The 19452-nt window shown below is 42.2% G+C and overlaps 1 protein-coding gene across 2 annotated transcripts in view; it reads right to left on the bottom strand.

Annotated features, from left to right (window-relative positions):
• The window catches only part of LOC121553393 (cGMP-dependent protein kinase 1), a 169753-nt gene that overhangs the window by 37690 nt on the left and 112611 nt on the right, over positions 1-19452 (bottom strand). For both annotated transcript variants that reach the window (XM_041866461.2, XM_041866460.2), the window contains exons 4-5: positions 19093-19198; positions 1569-1632 (exon numbers count right to left, since the gene is read on the bottom strand). In XM_041866461.2, the coding sequence (XP_041722395.1) occupies positions 1569-1632; positions 19093-19198 (170 nt within the window). The remainder of the gene's footprint in view (positions 1-1568; positions 1633-19092; positions 19199-19452) is intronic.

Genomic DNA, 19452 nt, shown 5'->3' with positions numbered 1-19452 from the left:
CCCAGATCTGTGCCTGAACACAATCCTGTCTCGGAGCTCTATGGACAATTCCTTCGACCTCATAGCTAGATTTATGCTCTGACATGCACTGTCAATTGTGGGACCTTATATAGACAGGTGTGTGCCTTTACAAATCATGTCCAATCAATTTAATTTACCACAGATGGACTCCAATCAAGTTGTAGAAACATCTCAAGGATGATCAATGGAAACAGGATGCATCTGAGCTCAATTTCGAGTCTCATAGCAAAGGGTCTGAATACTTATGTAAATAAGGCTTTTCTGTTTTATATTTTTAATACATTTGCAAAAATGTCTAAAAACCTGTTTTTTCTTTGTCATTATGGGGTATATGGGGTGTGTAGATTGTTGAGGGGGAAAAATTATTTAATACATTTTAGAATAAGGCTGTAAAGTAACAAAATGTGTAAAATGGGAAGGGGTCTGAATACTTTCCAAATGCACAGTATGTCTCAGTTTGTCTCAGACAAATCAATAAGACAGCACCTGATTTACATTAGAATGAACAGTACTATGGTGAATACAACAGAGTATTGAATGACACAGAGGGGCTCTCACAAACATGGTGTTAACATGTTATTTAGGTTTGTGTTTGGCAGACAGTGATTGTCCCAAACATTGGTCAGATGGTCTGTTCTTTTTTAAACCCATTGATTCATTTTACCACTGCAGTCAGGATGGTTCTCTGTTTTCTACGGCATGGCAGGCAATTTACACAAATGGAATAGCATGCAGAGAAATTATTTTAGCTTTAAAATGAACTTTAATGACTTTGTGTCATGTATTCATTCTCATGAAAGAGAGGTAAATATTTATGTTGAAAGAAACAAAATGGAATAGGAAAAGCCTTAAGTTGTAGAGAGTGTAGAGAGTGCATAGATTTTCATAGTTTAGCATAATTAAAAGATTTTTCTGTCCTTGTGAAGTGAACACTTTATGGCCGAAATTGGGACCTCTTCCTGGTCATTATCTGAACACACACACACACAGAGAGAGAGAAATGGAACAGGCTTCTAAAAGCCTGCAGCACAAAATACATGTAAAAAGCAGCCAAAGTAAAACTGGAGAATATATCAAAGGAAAAAGGATAACAAATAGTATAAATGGAGCTCAGAAGGGTAGTGCTAAAAAAATAATTGCTATTGCGATGTCAAAAGAAAACATATAACCTTAAACAAAACCACCAGAAGTCTGAAATAATTCAGAGAGGAAACATGAACAAAAAATATAAAGCCAGAGAACAGGTACAATATTTACATTCCTCTGGGCAAAAAGTGGTGATCTGACGTCTTTGACCGGTGAGATTCCTTCAACAATTTCAATTAGATTTCAATTGTATGTGTTGTCACATCACATACAAGTATATCAACACCATACCCAGTTGCTCAGAAATCTCAAACCTCCTCTGCCTTCAGCATAGCAAGAATGTCATCCCCAACCCGTAGGCATCCATTCTCCATTCACGCAATGCACTTTTGTTTCCATAGAAATGTGTATCCTTGGCGAACACATTTGTGTATGTAACTGGCTTTCAACAGAGGACCTACCTCCTCAAGGACATCAGCTAGCTTGCTTAGAATCTCCTCCGGTAGTTCATGGAACGTCGGAACACTGCAGGAAGAAAAGAGTCAGGAAGTCAGTGTACAATGAAGAATAGGGATCCACAATGCTACAGGGCATTGGCGCTAATAGACATACAGTTGAAGTCGGAAGTTTTCATACACCTTAGCCAAATACATGTAAACTCAGTTTTTCACAATTCCTGACATTTAAACCTAGTAAACATTACCTGTCTTAGGTCAGTTAGGATCACCACTTTATTTTAAGAATGTGAAATGTCAGAATAATAGTAGAGAGAATTATTTATTCCAGCTTTTATTTCTTTCATCACATTCCCAGTGGGTCAGAAGTTTACATACACTCAATTAGTATTTGGTAGCATTGCCTTTAAATTGTTTCACTTGGGTCAAACATTTCGGGTAGCATTCCACAAGCTTCCCACAATAAGTTGGGTGAATTTTGGCCCATTCCTCCTGACAGAGCTGGTGTAACTGAGTCAGGTTTGTAGGCCTCCTTGCTCGCACACGCTTTTTTAGTTCTGCCCACAAATCTTCTATAGGATTGAGGTCAGGGCTTTGTGATGGCCACTTCAATACCTTGACTTTGTTGTCCTTAAGCCATTTTTCCAAAACTTTGGAAGTATGCTTGGGTCATTGTCCATTTGGAAGACCCATTTGCGACCAAGCTTTAACTTCCTGACTGATGTCTTGAGATGTTACTTCAATATATCCACATAATTTTCCTTCCTCATCCTACCAAGTGGCGTGGCGAGAATCTGTCTCCGCACCACGTGCTCTCACCACTGGTGTCCCCCAGGGCTCAGTTCTAGGCCCTCTCCTATTCTCGCTATACACCAAGTCACTTAGCTCTGTCATATCCTCACATGGCCTCTCCTATCATTGCTACGCAGACGACACACAACTAATCATCTCCTTTCCCCCTTCTGATAACCAGGTGGCGAATCGCATCTCTGCATGTCTGGCAGACATATCAGTGTGGATGACAGATCACCACGTCAAGCTGAACCTCGCCAAGACGGAGCTGCGCTTCCTCCCGGGGAAGGACTGCCCGTTCCATGATCTCGCCATCACGGTTGACAACACCGTTGTGTCCTCCTCCCAGAGTGCGAAGAGCCTTGGCGTGACCCTGGACAACACCCTGTCATTCTCCGCTAACATCAAGGCGGTGACCCGATCCTGTAGGTTCATGCTCTACAACATTTGGAGAGTACGACCCTGCCTTACACAGGAAGCGGCACAGGTCCTAATCCAGGCACTTGTCATCTCCCGTCTGGATTACTGCAACTCGCTGTTGGCTGGGCTCCCTGCCTGTGTCATTAAACCCCTACAACTCATCCAGAATGCCGCAGCCCGTCTGGTGTTCAACCTTCCTAAGTTCTCTCATGTCACCCCGCTCCTCCGCACACTCCACTGGCTTCCAGTTGAAGCTTGCATCTGCTACAAGACCATGGTGCTTGCCTACGGAGCTGTGAGGGGAACGGCACCTCCGTACCTTCAGGCTCTGATCAGTCCCTACACCCAAACGAGGGCATTGCGTTCATCCACCTCTGGCCTGCTGGCCCCCCTACCTCTGCGGAAGCACAGTTCCCGCTCAGCCCAGTCAAAACTGTTCGCTGCTCTGGCACCCCAATGGTGGAACAAGCTCCCTCACGACGCCAGGACAGCGGAGTCACTCACCACCTTCTGGAGACACTTGAAACCCCACCTCTTTAAGGAATACCTGGGATAGGATAAAGTAATCCTTCTACCCACCCTTACCCCACCCCCCAAAAAATAAAAATAAATAATAATAATATTGTAAAGTGGTTATCTGTCACGCCCTGACTCAGGGGACGCTTATATGTTGAGTCAGGGTGTGTATATTCCTTGTTGTGCTTGTTCTATGTATGAGGATCTAGTATGTCTAGTTCTATGTTGGCCGGTGTGGTTCCCAATCAGAGGCAGCTGTCGCTCGTTGTCTCTGATTGGGGACCATACTTTAGCAGCCTATTGGCACTGTCTAGTGGTGGGATCTTGTTCCTTGTAAGGTATATTGTGTGTTCTACCTTGGACTTCAAGTTTCGTTTCCTTTGTTGTTTTGTCGTGTGTTTAAAGTTTAATAAACATGTACGCATATCACGCTGCGCCTTGGTCTGACCCGTCATTCAACGAACGTGACATTATCCCACTGGCTATAAGGTGAATGCACCAATTTGTAAGTCGCTCTGGATAAGAGCGTCTGCTAAATGACGTAAATGTAAATGTAATGCCATCTATTTTGTGATGTGCACCAGTCCCTCCTGCAGCAAAGCACCCCCACAGCATGATGCTGCCACCCCCGTGCTTCACGGTTGGGATGGTGTTCTTCGGCTTGCAAGCAGCCCCCTTTTTCCTCAAAACATAATGATGGTCATTATGGCCAAACAGTTCTATTTTTATTTCATCAGACCAGAGGACATTTCTCCAAAAAGTACGATCTTTGTCCCTATGTGCAGTTGCAAACCGTAGTCTGGCTTTTTTATGGCGGTTTTGGAGCAGTGGGTTCTTCCTTGCTGAGCGGCCTTTCAGGTTATGTCGATATAGGACTTGTTTTACTGTGGATATAGATAATTTTGTACCTGTTTCCTCCAGCATCTTCACAAGGTCCTTTGCTGTTGTTCTGGGATTGATTTGCACTTTTCGCACCAAAGTACGTTAATCTTCCTGAGCGGTATGACGGCTGCGTGGTCCCATGGTGTTTAAACTTGTGTACTATTGTTTGTACAGATGAACGTGGTACCGTCAGGCATTTGGAAATTGCTCCCAAGGATGAACCAGACTTGTGGAGGTCTACAATTTCTTTTCTGAGGTCTTGGCTGATTTCTTTTGATTTTCCCATGATGTCAAGCAAAGAGGCACTGAGTTTGAAGGTAGGCATTGAAATACATCAACAGGTACACCTCCAATTGACTTAAATGATGTCAATTAGCCTATCAGAAGCTTCTAAAGCCATGACATCATTTTCTGGAATTTTCCAAGCTGTTCCAAGGCACAGTCAACTTAGTGTATGTAAACGTCTGACCCACTGGAATTGTGATACAGTGAATTATAAGTGAAATAACCTGTCTGTAAACAATTGTTGGAAAAATTACTTGTGTCATGCACAAAGTTGATGTCCTAACCGACTTGCCAAAACTATAGTTTGTTAACAAGAAATTTGTGGAGTGGTTGGAAAACGGGTTTTAATGACTCCAACCTACGTGTATGTAAACTTCCGACATCAACTGTATACACTGAGTGTACAAAATATGACATAGACTGACCAGGTGAATCCAGGTGAAAGCTATGATCCCGTATTGATGTCACCAGTTAAATCCACTTCAATCAGTGTAGATGAAGGGTAGGAGACAGGTTAAAGAATGATTTTTTAGCCTTGAGACAATTGAGACTGTGTACAGTATTGTGTGCCATTCAGAGGGTGAATGGGCAAGACAAAATATTTAAGCACTTTTGAAAGGGGTATGGTAGTAGGTGCTAGGCGCACCGGGTTTGAGTGTCATAAACTGCAACAGTGCTGGGTTTTTCACGCTCAACAATTTCCCGTGTGTATCCAGAATGGTCCACCACCCAAAGGACATCCAGCCAACTTGACACAACTGTGGGAAGCATTGGAGTCAACATGGGCCAGCATCCCTGTGGAACACTTTCTACACATTGTAGAATCCATGCCCCGACGAAATTAGGCTGTTCTGAGGGCAAAAGGGGGTGCAACTCAATATTAGGAATGTGTTGCTAATGTTTTGAACACTCAGTTGAACAGAACAGAATTGAACAGAAGGTCATGTAATATTGACAGCTACACAGTCAATAGGTTAGCCTGAATAGAGTTTCTGTTATTACGCTCACTCAGTTTTCATAATGTTGGTGAATGTATAATCCAGAAATGAACCTTATATAAATACACTACACATGTATTATCTGTGGAATTCTGTATGCACGCACGCACGCACGCACACACACACACACACACACACACACACACACACACACACACACACACACACACACACACACACACACGAGAGGTTGAAGAGGCTTGTTGTTTTTTCTGTGCATTTCCTAGATCCTAAATCCTATCTGCTTGTTATCGACATGGACTAAAGAAAACTGGCCAATGTTTATCAGAGGGGAGAGGAAAATAGCACCCAGGCATTGGAACAAAGGCCTTTATCTCTCCATACCATCTCTCTGTTTCTCCATCTCCCTCTCATTTTCCTTGCTTTATTAAAGTAATCTGAACCATCTCACCCCAGCACTGACTCCTGGTGCTGAATTTCCTCCATGGACCCTGGCCAGAAAATGGCTTGTCAGATAGCTCCTTACTATGGGAAACATATGTGACTTTAGCCCCCGAGCCGTGAAACAATCCCCGCAAACAAAAAGCATCTGTTATGGAAAGTTCTGCATCTAACGACTTAATTGGGTTGTAATAAAATTGTACATTTGATCATCATGTTGTTAGGTTCAAAACTGTTACAGTGGAATAGGATGGTGTTTGCATGTGTCTTTGTGTGTGTGTGAGGGTGTGCATGCACGTAGCTTAGACTCTAGTCTTCTCAAATGTGACTGCGAACCATCTGAACTCGAGTGCCACCATCTGAACTCATTCCCCCCGGCCCTTAATTTATAAATTAAGGTAATTGATTTGCTGGAAAGTGGGTTACCCAGGTGTTATCAATCTCTAATTGAATGGTAATGATGAAAAAGGGGTTGGGTCAATTCAGGAAGTAAACTGAAATTCCAATTCAAAAACAGTGAAAAAGGCATCTATTTTCAATGATTTCTCAATAAACCGAAAAGGAGAAGCTATTTATTTCAAACGTTTTTCCATTTTCTAATTTAAAATTAAAATCACTTCCTGAATTGACTGACTTCAATTCTAATTGACACAACCCCTGGATGAAAAGCAGCCATCACTCCAGGACCAGAACTATACCCCCCGCTAACAAACTAGAACATCTTGGCTCCTGGACCCTGTCCACGCATTTCAAGGCTGCGTTGAGACAATGACTTATCAGTGACCCAAGCCCTGATCAGATAATCCCTACCTTTGTGTCGCTGAGTTGTCATAGTGCTGCTGCATTGTACATTGCAAATGTACATTGTCCCAGGGGTGTTGGCAGTCATAATTTAACTCCTCTGAATGCCTCTGTCAATCCTACAGCTATTGTATGCTGTAATCATGTGCCTATGAACCTATACTGTTATACTGTTAGCACGGAGGCGGTTTGCCCTAGTAGGAAGTCCATTATGTGCAACTCACCCTGCACTATCAGCTCAAACATAAATATCACTGTCATTTCTACCTCCGATAAGCCTCCCAGTAAAGCAATAAAAACTATTAAGAATTCCAGAAAAGTGCTAAAAATATCCCACATTAACATGTGTAGCCTAAGAAACAAGGTTCATGAAATCGATAACTTGCTAGTAACAGATAACATTCATATACTGACTATCTCTGAAACTCACTTAGATAATACCTTTGATGATACAGCGGAAGCAATACATGGTTTCAACATCTTCAAAAGAGACAGGAATGCCAATGGTGGAGGTGTTGCCATTTATGTTCAGTCATATTCCTGTAAAGCTTAGAGAGGATCTCATGTTAAATGCTGTTGAAGTAATATGGCTACAGGTTCACCTGCCTCACCTAAAGACCCATTCTTGAAATGTTTGATCATGTATGTGATATCAACAGAGAGGTATAAATATTGACTGGGTTCATCAAGCTGCCCACTCAAGAAAAAGCTTCAAACCGTAACCAGTGCCAGCAACCTGGTTCAGGTTATCAGTCAACCTACCAGGGTATTTACAAACAGCACAGGAATGAAACCATCCACATGTATTGATCATATCTTTACTAATGCTGCAGAAATTTACTCTAAAGCAGTATCCAAATCTATCGGATGTAGTGATCATAATATAGTAGCTATATCTAGGAAAACCAAAGTTCCAAAGGCTGGGCCTAATATAGTGTATAAGAGGTCATACGAGAAGTTTTGTAGTGATTCCTATGTTGAAGATGTAAATAATATTTTCTGGTCTGTGGTGTGTAAATGAGGAGCAACCAGACACTGCACTTGACACATTTATGAAATTGCTTATTCCAGTTACTAATAATCATGCAGCCATTAAGAACATTACTGTAAAAACATTTAAATCCCAGTGGATTGATGAGGAATTGAAATATTTCATGGTTAACAGGGATGAGGCAACTAGGAATGGCAAATAAGTCTGGCTGCACAGCCGATTGGCAAACGTGCTGTAAATTGAGAAATCATGTGACTAAACTGATCATGAAGAAGAAGAAACTGTACTATGAAACAAAGATAAATTATATAAAGAATGATAGTAAAAAGTTTTGGAGCACCTTAAATGACATTTTGGCCAAAAAGTTGAACTCGGCTCCATCGTTCATTGAATCAGATGGCTAATTCATCACAAAACCCACTGATATTGCCAACTACTTTAATGATTTTTTCATTGGCAAGATTAGCAAATTTAGGCATGACATGCCAACAACAACTTCTGAACCTACACACCCATGCATAACTGACCAAATTATGAAAGACAAGCATTGTAATTTTGAATTCCGTAAAGTGAGTGTGGAAGAGGTGAAAAAAAAATATTGTTGTCTATCAACAATGACAAGCTACCTGGGTTTGACAACTTGGATGGAACATTACTGAGAATGATAGCAGACGATATTGCCAGTCCTATTTGCCATCTCTTCAATCTAAGCCTACAGAAAAGTGTGTGCCCTCAGGCCTGGAGGGAAAGAAAAGTCATTCCGCTACCCAAGAATAGCAAAGCACTCTTTACTGGCTCAAACAGCTGACCAAATCACTCTGTTACCAACCCTTGCTAAACATTTTTGGAAAAAAATAGTGTTTGACCAGACACAATGCTATTTCACAGTAAACAAATTAACAACAGATTTTCAGCATGCTTATAGGGAAGGGCATTCAACATGTACGCACTTACACAAATGACTACGGTTGTGTTCGTAAATTTAATCTGGAGTGCCAGAGTGTGCTCTGGGCGATCGTAAACTCAGAGCGTTGTCAGATTGTCCGTTCGTAAATTCAGAGCGTTTCACTCTCGGAGCGTTCAGAGCGCACACTGGACGCTGTGGCCAAGGAGTAGGATTGATCCGAGCATTCTGACCTAACAACAGCAGTCAAGCAACCAAGCTAACTGGCAAAAGATGGCTAGCTTGCTAGCTACTTCCAGACACAAATGAGAGAACAGCTCACTCTGACCATTTTACTCGCCCTAACAGAGCTGGTTAGGCTGTTTTTATGTTATCCAGAGCGTTGGTGACTGCAACTGTGCTGCTGGCAACAATTTAATTATGCTTTTTTGCCAACGTTTACTGACACCGGCTTTATTCAATGGGTGTTGAGCGTTTGTAAATTCGTCAGTTATTCTGTACTTTGGGACATCGGAGTAGATAGCCAGAGCGAATTTACCAGCTATGTCTATCGACAGTTGTCGCAGTGACATCATAAAAATTCTATTGAAATGGTTACTTGCATAGCGGAGTCTTTTGTTTAGACATGTAGCTAGCTAGCTAAATAATGAAACATAATCCCAACTCATAACGTTACTACCCTGCATGAATCTGCAGGTAGCCAACCAACCAGGTTCAATGTTAGCTAGCTAACATTAGGCTATACCTAGCAATGCAAATGGCTCTGAGATACGAATAATATTACTACAAAGATCATACACGTAAAGTTAGCTAGCAAGCCAGCCAGCTAATGTTATCTAGCTAGCTAACAGTACACTTGAAAAGAAAACGACTTTTCTCCATCTCCTTAGCTATCATACTCTAATTCCACTAATTTCAAAACTCGCTCCTCCAAAAAGTGGAGAGCAACACTTATGCAGTTCTACTTCGTGATATCTTTCAAAAAAGCTGTGTTAGAAAGGATTACCTACACATACTGACCAGCTCATGTTATAGACAGAAGCATGCTAAAATCAAATCAAATCAAATATTTTTTGTCACATGCGCCGAATAGAACAGGTGAAATGCTTACAGTGAAATGCTTACTTACAAGACCTTAACCAACAATGCAGTTTTATGGAAAATAAGTGTTAAGTAAAAAATAGATAACTAAAAAATATATCCAGGGGGTACCGGTACAGAGTCAATGTGTGGGGGCACAGGTTAGTCAAGGTGATTGAGGTAATATGTACATGTAGGTAGAGTTAAAGTGACTATGCATAGATAATAAACAGAGTGTAGCAGCAGCGTAAAAGAGGGGGTGGGGGTGGATAATGCAAATAGTCCGTGTAGCCATTTGATTAGCTGTTCAGGAGTCTTATGGCTAGAATCTGTTAAGAATCCTTTTGTTTTATTTTTTATTTTTTATTTTCCCTTTATTACTTTCCAACCCCACCACCCCTTCCCTAATTGGAGTAAACTAGTGAACAACAATGCTTAGGCCTCTACTTCCAGCTTATACATACTATATACATTTTATGTTCACAGTCAATTTTACAATAATTCTATTTAGTTTGTTTTTACTCCTGAACTTCCTCTACCCTCAACCTCTCCGATCATTTTTATGATGTCCATCCGGTTTGCTTCTATGGATGTGTTGTTACCTACCCTTACCACCTGGGGGCGGCCTGTCAGGAAGTCCAGGATCCAGTTGCAGAGGGAGGTGTTTAGTCCCAGGGTCCTTAGTTTAGTGATGAGCTTTGAGGGCACTATGGTGTTGAATGCTGAGCTGTAGTCAATGAATAGCATTCTGACGTAGGTGTTCCTTTTGTCCAGGTGGGAAAGGGCAGTGTGGAGTGCAATAGAGATTGCATCATCTGTGGATCTGTGGGGCGGTATGCAAATTGGAGTGGGTCTAGGGTTTCTGGGATAATGGTGTTGATGTGAGCCATGACCAGCCTTTCAAAGCACTACATGGCTACAGACGTGAGTGCTACGGGTCGGTAGTCATTTAGGCAGGTTACCTTAGTGTTACTTATGGTGGTCTGCTTGAAACATGTTGGTATTACAGACTGTAAGTGATGTAAGTGAAGACACTTGCCAGTTGGTCAGCGCATGCTCGGAGTACACGTCCTGGTAATCAGTCTGGCCCTGCAGCCTTGTGAATGTTAACCTGTTTAAAGGTCTTACATCGGCTACGGAGAGCAGAACAACTGATTCGCTCATGCATGCTTCAGTGTTGCTTGCCTCGAAGCAAGCATAGAAGTTATTTAGCTTGTCTGGTAGGCTCGTGTCACTGGGCAGCTCGCGGCTGTGCTTCCCTTTGTAGTCTGTAATAGTTTGCAAGCCCTGCCACATGCGACAAGCGTCGGAGCCGGTGTAGTACGATTCAATCTTAGTCCTGTATTGACGCTTTGCCTGTTTGATGGTTCGTCGGAGGGCATAGTGGGATTTCTTATAAGCGTCCGGGTTAGAGTCCCGCTCCTTGAAAGCGGCAGCTCTACCCTTTAGCTCAGTGTAGATGTTGCCATGGCTTCTGGTTGGGGTACGTACGGTCACTGTTGGGACGATGTCATCAATGCACTTATTGATGAAGCCAGTGACTGATGTGGTGTACTCCTCAATGCCATCGGAAGAATCCCGGAACATATCCAGAAAATCCTTCGCGTCCGACACATTATAGAAAAAATCTTCATCCAGTACGAGGTGAGTAATTGCTGTCCTGATATCCAGAAGCTATTTTCGGTCATTAGAGACGGTGGCAGAAACATTATGTACAAAATAAGTTACAAATAACGCGAAAAAACACAAACAATAGCACAATTGGTTAGAAGCCCGTAAAACGGCAGCCATCTCCTCCAGCGCCATTTTAGAGATTGGCAGACCAATCGAAACTCATCTCTCAGTATGTCCAGCCCACTCATTATCTCAGCCAATCACGGCTAGCAGGAAGGTTGCTTTTTCCATGGCTAAACCAACTAGGCTCGTAATTTAACCATTGTATTTATATTTACAGATGGCATAAAAGTGTGTTATTAAGGCACATGAAAGTTCACATGTTCCAGAAGGCATTTCTGCCCAAAAACGCATTTTGGAAGAAAAAAAAAGTTTACTTTCAAATGGCTCTCCTGTAAAAGTAGTGACGCATGACATATGCCTAGTTTCCTGAAACGAGTCACATTTCACATTCTTACATTTTAGGGAACTATCTATTTAACAAATGTGTGATGAACATGAATTAATATATTTGATGATGTGATTAGAAAGAAGGGTGTTTTCTTTATTTAATCATTAAATGTCTGAATTACAGATGTCTTAGGATTTTGATACTCTGCACTTTAGATACATTTAAGGTGAGGACCTTAATGGGTTATGAAAGAAGAATTCACTACAAAACTGTTCTGAGATCTGGGATGTCAAAACTTTAATGCTCAATATCTCAGAACTATGCTTAGCGCAGAAAGAACCTTATAGTTCCAAGGTCTCGAATAGCCCTCTTGCCCATCCAAGTGACAATTTAATAGGCTACACATGTCAGGAAAGCAGAGGGATTGGTTGGGGCCTCCAAAGGTTTCTCCTGAGCTCCAAGGTGCAAAAGAGGAACCACACGTTCCATACATCCCCCTTTACATGCACACACGCATGCACACATCTCTCTTCTACAGTGCCTTGCAAAAGTATTCATCCCCCTTGGCGCTTTTTCAATTTTGTTGCATTACAACCTGTAATTTAAATTGATTTTTATTTGGATTTCATGTAATAATATAATATGCCATTTGGCAGACGCTTTTATCCAAAGCGACTTAGTCATGTGTGCATACATTTTTACGTATGGGTGGTCCCGGGGATCGAACCCACTACCCTGGCATTACAAGCACCATGCTCTACCAATTGAGCTACAGAGGACCATTGAGCTAATGGACATACACAAAATAGTCCAAATTGGTGAAGTGAAATGAAAAAAATTACGTGTTTCAAAACATTATAAAAAATAAATAACGGAAAAGTGGTGCGTGCATATGTATTCACCCTCTTTGCTATGAAGCCCCTAAATAAGATCTGGTGCAACCAATTACCTTCAGAAGTCACATAATTAGTTAAATAAAGTCCACCTGTGTGCAATCTAAGTGTCACATGATCTCAGTATATATACACCTGTTCTGAAAGGCCCCAGAGTCTGCAACACCACTAAGCAAGGGGCACCATGAAGACCAAGGAGCTCTCCAAACAGGTCAGGGACAAAGTTGTGGAGAAGTACAGATCAGGGTTGGGTTATAAAAAAATATCTGAAACTTTGAACATCCCACGGAGCACCATTAAATCCATTATAAAAAAATTGAAAGAATATGGCACCACAACAAACCTGTCAAGAGAGGGCCGCCCACCAAAACTCACGGACCAGGAAAGGAGGGCATTAATCAGAGAGGCAACAAAGAGACCAAAGATAACCCTGAAGGAGCTGCAAAGCTCCACAGCGGAGATTGGAGTATCTGTCCATAGGACCACTTTAAGCCATACACTCCACAGAGCTGGGCTTTATGGAAGAGTGGCCAGAAAAAAGCCATTGCTTAAAGAAAAAAATAAGCAAACATGTTTGGTGTTCGCCAAAAGGCATGTGGGAGACTCCCCAAACATATGGAAGAAGGTACTCTGGTCAGATGAGACTAAAATTGAGCTTTTTGGCCATCAAGGAAAACGCTATGTCTGGTGCAAACCCAACACCTCTCATCACCCCGAGAACACCATCCGTCGTGGCAGCATCATGCTGTGGGGATGTTTTTCATCGGCAGGGACTGGGAAACTGGTCAGAATTGAAGGAATGATGGATGGCGCTAAATACAGGGAAATTCTTGAGGGAAACCTGTTTCAGTCTTCCAGAGATTTGAGACTGGGACGGAGGTTCACCTTCCAGCAGGACAATGACCCTAAGTATACTGCTAAAGCAACACTTGAGTGGTTTAAGGGGAAACATTTAAATGTCTTGGAATGGCCTAGTCAAAGCAAAGACCTCAATCCAATTGAGAATCTGTGGTAGGACTTAAAGATTGCTGTACACCAGCGGAACCCATCCAACTTGAAGGAGCTGGAGCGGTTTTGCCTTGAAGAATGGGCAAAAATCCCAGTGGCTAGATGTGCCAAGCTTATAGAGACATACCCCATAAGACTTGCAGCCGTAATTGCTGCAAAAGGTGGCTCTTCAAAGTATTGACTTTGGGGGGTTTAGTTGTGCACGCTCAAGTTTTCAGTTTTTTTGTCTTATTTCTTGTTTGTTTTACAATAAAACATATTTTGCGTCTTCAAAGTGGTAGGCATGTTGTGTAAATCAAATGATACAAACCCCCCCCCAAACAATTTTTTATTCCAGGTTTTAAGGCAACAAAATAGGAAAAATGCCAAAGGGGGTGAATACTTTCGCAAGCCACTGTATTTCCAGGGAGAACTAATGTCTAATTTCACTGCAGATAAAATAATGCATACAGGTTGACTCATGGGAACAGTTTGTTTATCGTAATCTGATTGCTTTTAAATTGTTTTAGGATATAAAATCTGTAGAGAGATCTACAACAACTACAAAATCACTTTACTACCCGGGGTATACAGATCAATAAGATAGCGAGCTAACTTCCATACAAATTCCGAGTAGAAAGTCAGTAATAAAGAGCTAGATGTAAGTTTAACTCTCTTTTTGAACCAGGAAATATGGATGGCCACTAGAACTCAGACTGAAGCAGAGAGAGTAAGAGAGAACACTGAGAGATTCATGAGGCCTTTGTTCTAAGTAAATACAACCTGTAAACCTCTGCGTGCTAGTGGGCCCTGCAGCGTCCTTCTGTAAGCCTCTCAATGGATAAATTCAATTTGCAATGACTAATTCAAACTACGGGAAACAGATTGAGTTTGTATGAACAAAATGCATCGAAAGGTAATGTGACGTCATTCCATTTTCATAAAATATAAAAACAAAAGCAGAGCGCAAGAAAAAGAAAGAGGGAAAGGCGCCAGATAGTGAAAGACAGAACAGGGGGACAATCAGAGGGACAGACAGAGGGACAGACAGAGGGACAGACAGAGGGACAGACAGCGGGACAGACAGCGGGACAGACAGAGAAAGCAGTACACTTCCAAGGCACCTCATAAATCCTGCATGATGCATATGACGCGCTATACTCCCTCCATCTTTTGATGAGGATTTATTTTATCCCACGCTGTGTGTCCGTGCAACAAAAATCTGCCTTTAATATGATAATAGGCTTCCCTGTCTTCAGCCCCTCTCCTCTGCCAAACCCTATGCTAATGTCAACGTCAGATAGAGAGAAGAAAGAGAGCAGCAAGAAGGGATAATTATTTTTTCCGGTAGAGTGGGTACTTCAAGATGCGTAACAAACTTGAAGGAGACATTGGGCTCAATTTTAACAAACCTAACGCAATGGTAAATCTTAGCACTGGCGGTAGGGCTATAGGTCCTGGGGTGTGTCGGAAATATTGTTGCTATTTTCATTGCAGGAATTAGCTGGTGGTGGCATGATAGGGCTGGGTTTTGATTAATTAATAAATTATAGGTGGCCAATCAACAAGTTTCGTGGCTTAATACTGCATGCCGTTGTCTCAAGCTCTGTAGGTTATTGACAGTCTTTGCGTTGTCATCAACACAAATTCGGATGGGGGCACCGAATATTCTCTTCCTTGTCCATTGTGGATTGATACAGTTTATTAAATAGCATAGGCTACAATAACGAGTAATAGCAACAGTAAAAGAAAAATACATCCAGTGTTTGCTCAATATGTTTGGAGTGTTGACAGTCAACATTGTTGTAATTGGCTTCAACAAGTATAGACCTTTACGCATTACACTTCTCCGCAATTAAAAAATACTAGGCTCCCGTAAATTGTACTGTATGTGTGAGGCATGTTTTCAGTAAGCAAGATATAGCCTAGGCCTACTGTTGATATGGCGTTATAGGATGTTCGCAGCAGCGAGTCTTTGGTAATCAGACCAGAAGCGCTCTTTGGAAATGGGCATGGATAGAAGCCGAATGGATTAGCCTATGTAATGCAGGTAGGCCTTTGTGAATTGTGAATAATGAAAAAGCATGAAGGCAAAAGTAGACTATTTAGAAACCTTTCATGGATAGGCTACTTGGCTAATGCATGGCCAGGATAAGGAAGACACCCGACGCATTGCTGTTGAACCAGCTTTTCTTCTAGTAGGGTAAGGGTAGCCTATAGGGTCTTGTTTTCTAATGAAACAAAAGGGGAAAAAATCTATTGTTTGAGAAAAATAACTTATATGATCATCTCATCTCTCGTTCCATGATGGGCATATAGTGCCTTCGGAAAGTATTCAGACCACTTGACTTTTTCCAGATTTTGTTACGTTACGGCCTTATCTAAAATTGAATAAAAATAAAACATTCTCATAAATCTACACACAATACCCCATAATGTCAAAGCAAACACAGGTTTGTAGAAATGTTAGCTAATTTATTTATTTTTAACCCCGGAAATATTACATTTACATAAGTATTCAGACCCATTACTCAGTACTTTGTTGAAGCACCTTTGGCAGCGATTACAGCATTGATTCTTCTTGGGTATGATGCTACAAGCTTGGCACACCTGTATTTGGGGAGTTTCTCTCATTCTTCTCTGCAGATCCTCTCAAGCTCTGTCAGGTTGGATGGGGAGTGTTGCTTCACAGCTATTTTCAGGTCTCTCCAGACATGTTCGATCGGGTTCAAGTCCGGGCTCTGGCTGGGCCATTCAAGGACATTCAGAGACTTGTCCCAAAGCCACTCCTGCGTTGTCTTGGCTGTGTGCTTAGGGTCATTGTCCTGTTGGAAGGTGAACCTTTGCCCCAGTCTGAGGTCCTGAGTGCGCTGGAGCAGTTTTTCATCAAGGATCTCTCTGTACTTTGCGCCGTTCATCTTTTCCTCAATCCTGACTAGTCTCCCAGTCCCTGCCGCTGAAAAACATCCCCACAGCATGATGCTGCCACCACCATGATTCACTGTAGGGATGGTGCCAGGTTTCCTCCAGACGTGACGCTTGGCATTCGATCCAAAGAGTTCAATCTTGGTTTCATCAGACCAGAGAATATTGTTTCTCATGGTCTGAGAGTCTTTAGGTGCCTTTTGGCAAACTCCAAGCGGGCTGTCATGTGCCTTTTACTGAGGAGGGGCTTCCGTCTGGCCACTCTACCATAAAGGCCTGATTGGTGGAGTGCTGCAGAGATGGTTGTCCTTCTGGAAGGTTCTCCCATCTCCACAGAGGAACTCTAGAGCTCTGTCAGAGTAACCATCGGGTTCTTGGTCATCTCGCTGACCAAGGCCCTTCTCCCCCAATTGCTCAGTTTTGCCGGGCAGCCAGCTCTAGGAAGAGTCTTGGTGGTTCCAAACTTCTTCAATTTAAGAATGATGGAGGCCACTGTGCTCTTGGGGACCTACAGAAATGTTTTGGTACCCTTCCCCAGATCTGTGCCTCGACACAATCCTGTCTCGGAGCTCTACGGAGAATTTCTTTGACCTCATGGCTTGGTTTTTGCTCTGACATGCACTGTCAACTGTGGGACCTTATACAGACATGTGATTCTCTTTCCAAATCATGTCCAATCAATTGAATTTACCACAGATGGACTTCAATCAAGTTGTAGAAACATCTCAAGGATGATCAATAGAAACAGAATGCACCTGAGCACAATTTCGAATCTCATAGCAAAGGGTCTGAATACTTATGTAAATAAGGTATCTGTTTTTTATTTTTAATAAATGTGCAACAATTTCTAAAAACTTGTTTTCGTGGGGTATATTATGGGGTATTGTGTCTAGATTGCTGAGGATGTTAAAAAAAAATCCATTTTACAATAAGGCTGTAACGTAACAAAATGCTTGAATACTTTCCGAAGGCACTGTATAGCCTACATGGACAGGATTTTTATGCACATCCAAAATAATAACAGGAGCTGGATAAATAAATGTACAATAGCCTACATAGATAAAAAGGGGATGCTTCCAAACTATATATTTTTGTTAATTTTTTTGTCTTATTACCCCAATTTCATCATATCCAATTGGTGGTTACAGTATTGTCCCACCGCTGCAACTCCCATACGGACTCGGGAGAGGCGAAGATCGAGAGCCATGCGTCCTCCGAAACACAACCCCGCCAAGCCGCACTGCTTCTTGACACAATGCACGCTTAACCCGGAAGCCAGCTGCACCAATGTGTCAGAGGAAACACTGTACACCTGGCGACCGTGTCAGCGTGCATGCGCCCTGCCCGCCACAGGAGTCGCTAGAGCACGATGGGACAAGGACAACCCAGCTGGCCAAACCCTCCCCTTACCCGGACGACTCTGGGCCAATTGTACGTTGGCCTCATGGGTCTCACGGTCGCAGCCGGCTGCGACACAGCCCGGTATCGAACCAGGATCTGTAGTAACGCAGCTAGCACTTCGATGTGAAAAAACATTCGTTTTTTATGTTTCTAAATACAAGGTCTTGTTCCATGTGCATATGGGCACTGTGCGTCACAGCTGGATAGGCTGTGCTTCCGCTGTCAAATTCTATGCCATAACCAACTGAGTTACTGCTAACACCAGCTTTTGGTTGGTCTTAAATATCCCCACCAGCGCTGCCTGAAATTGGCACTTTGGTGCACGTTTTTAAGGACACACCTCAGATACTGCCACCCCTCCCACCTCAGCGCAAGCGAGCTCATATAAGACAGACAGGTCAATTACCAATCCTGGCACTAGGGTTTGAAAACAGAAGAGCACCGGCTTTAACAGGTCGAAATTGCAAACTGTCACGCCCTGACTCAGGGGACGCTTAAATGTTGAGTCAGGGTGTGTATATTCTTTGTTGTGCGTTTTCTATGTTGTATATTCTAGTATGTGTGGATCTATGTTGGCCGGTGTGGTTCCCAATCAGAGGCAGCTGTCGCTCGTTGTCTCTGATTGGGGACCATACTTAAGCAGCCTATTGGCACAGTCTAGTTGTGGGATCTTGTTCCGTGTAAGGTTTGTTTTGTGTACTACCTTGGACTTCACGTTTCGTTTCGTTTATTGTTTTGTCGTGGTGTTTATTCAGTGTAAAATAAACATGTACGCATATCACGCTGCGCCTTGGTCTGTCCCGTCATTCAACGAACGTGACACAAACAAGCGTGCGTTTGACAATTGCGCAGGCTTAACTATCATTTTGTAACTGAATGCGAATGGTGAAATGTGACAGTGAGGCTTCAATGGTAAATCACTCCAATATCGCCAACCTAAGTCGTATGAGTCTGGTATATTGATAAATCAATAAATGTTGTAATTTAGTCAAATAAAATGTTATTCATCACATGTGCCGAATACAACTGGTGTAGACTTTACAGTGAAATGCTTGCTTACGAACCTTTCACTATGTTGCAGAGTTTTAAAATAATAATACTAAATAAAATAGTAACTAACACGAGGAATACAATAAAATACACACGAATGGAGCAATATACAGGGAATATAGTCTTTCTGTTCCTCACCTTTTTAAAAACTCCATGTATTCGGTGTGTTTGATCAGGCCCGTCCTCATCATAATAGTCTGAAAGCATTGTCGGTCGATGGCCCATAACTTCACATTGGTGAGAGCTGGAGAGGGAGAAAATGGAGAAGAAAGGAGTGATCAGAATAGTCAGGGAGAAACATGGATACCAGGTCATTTTCACAATATAATTCGTTTTCATTATTAACCAGGTATCTACTTGGACAACATGATTGAAGTTTCGAGAGAGATGCGGAGAGAAAGAGATATTACTGTCAGAACTTAAACTGGCCCAGGCTATCCCCTAAGAACCCACAGCAGAAAGGTGCCATAGTATTACAGTAGGATCATTAGCATAACT

Source organism: Coregonus clupeaformis, chromosome 37 (assembly GCF_020615455.1).
Source record: "Coregonus clupeaformis isolate EN_2021a chromosome 37, ASM2061545v1, whole genome shotgun sequence".
NCBI lineage: Eukaryota > Metazoa > Chordata > Actinopteri > Salmoniformes > Salmonidae > Coregonus > Coregonus clupeaformis.
This window is presented reverse-complemented; position numbering and strand designations above follow the sequence as displayed.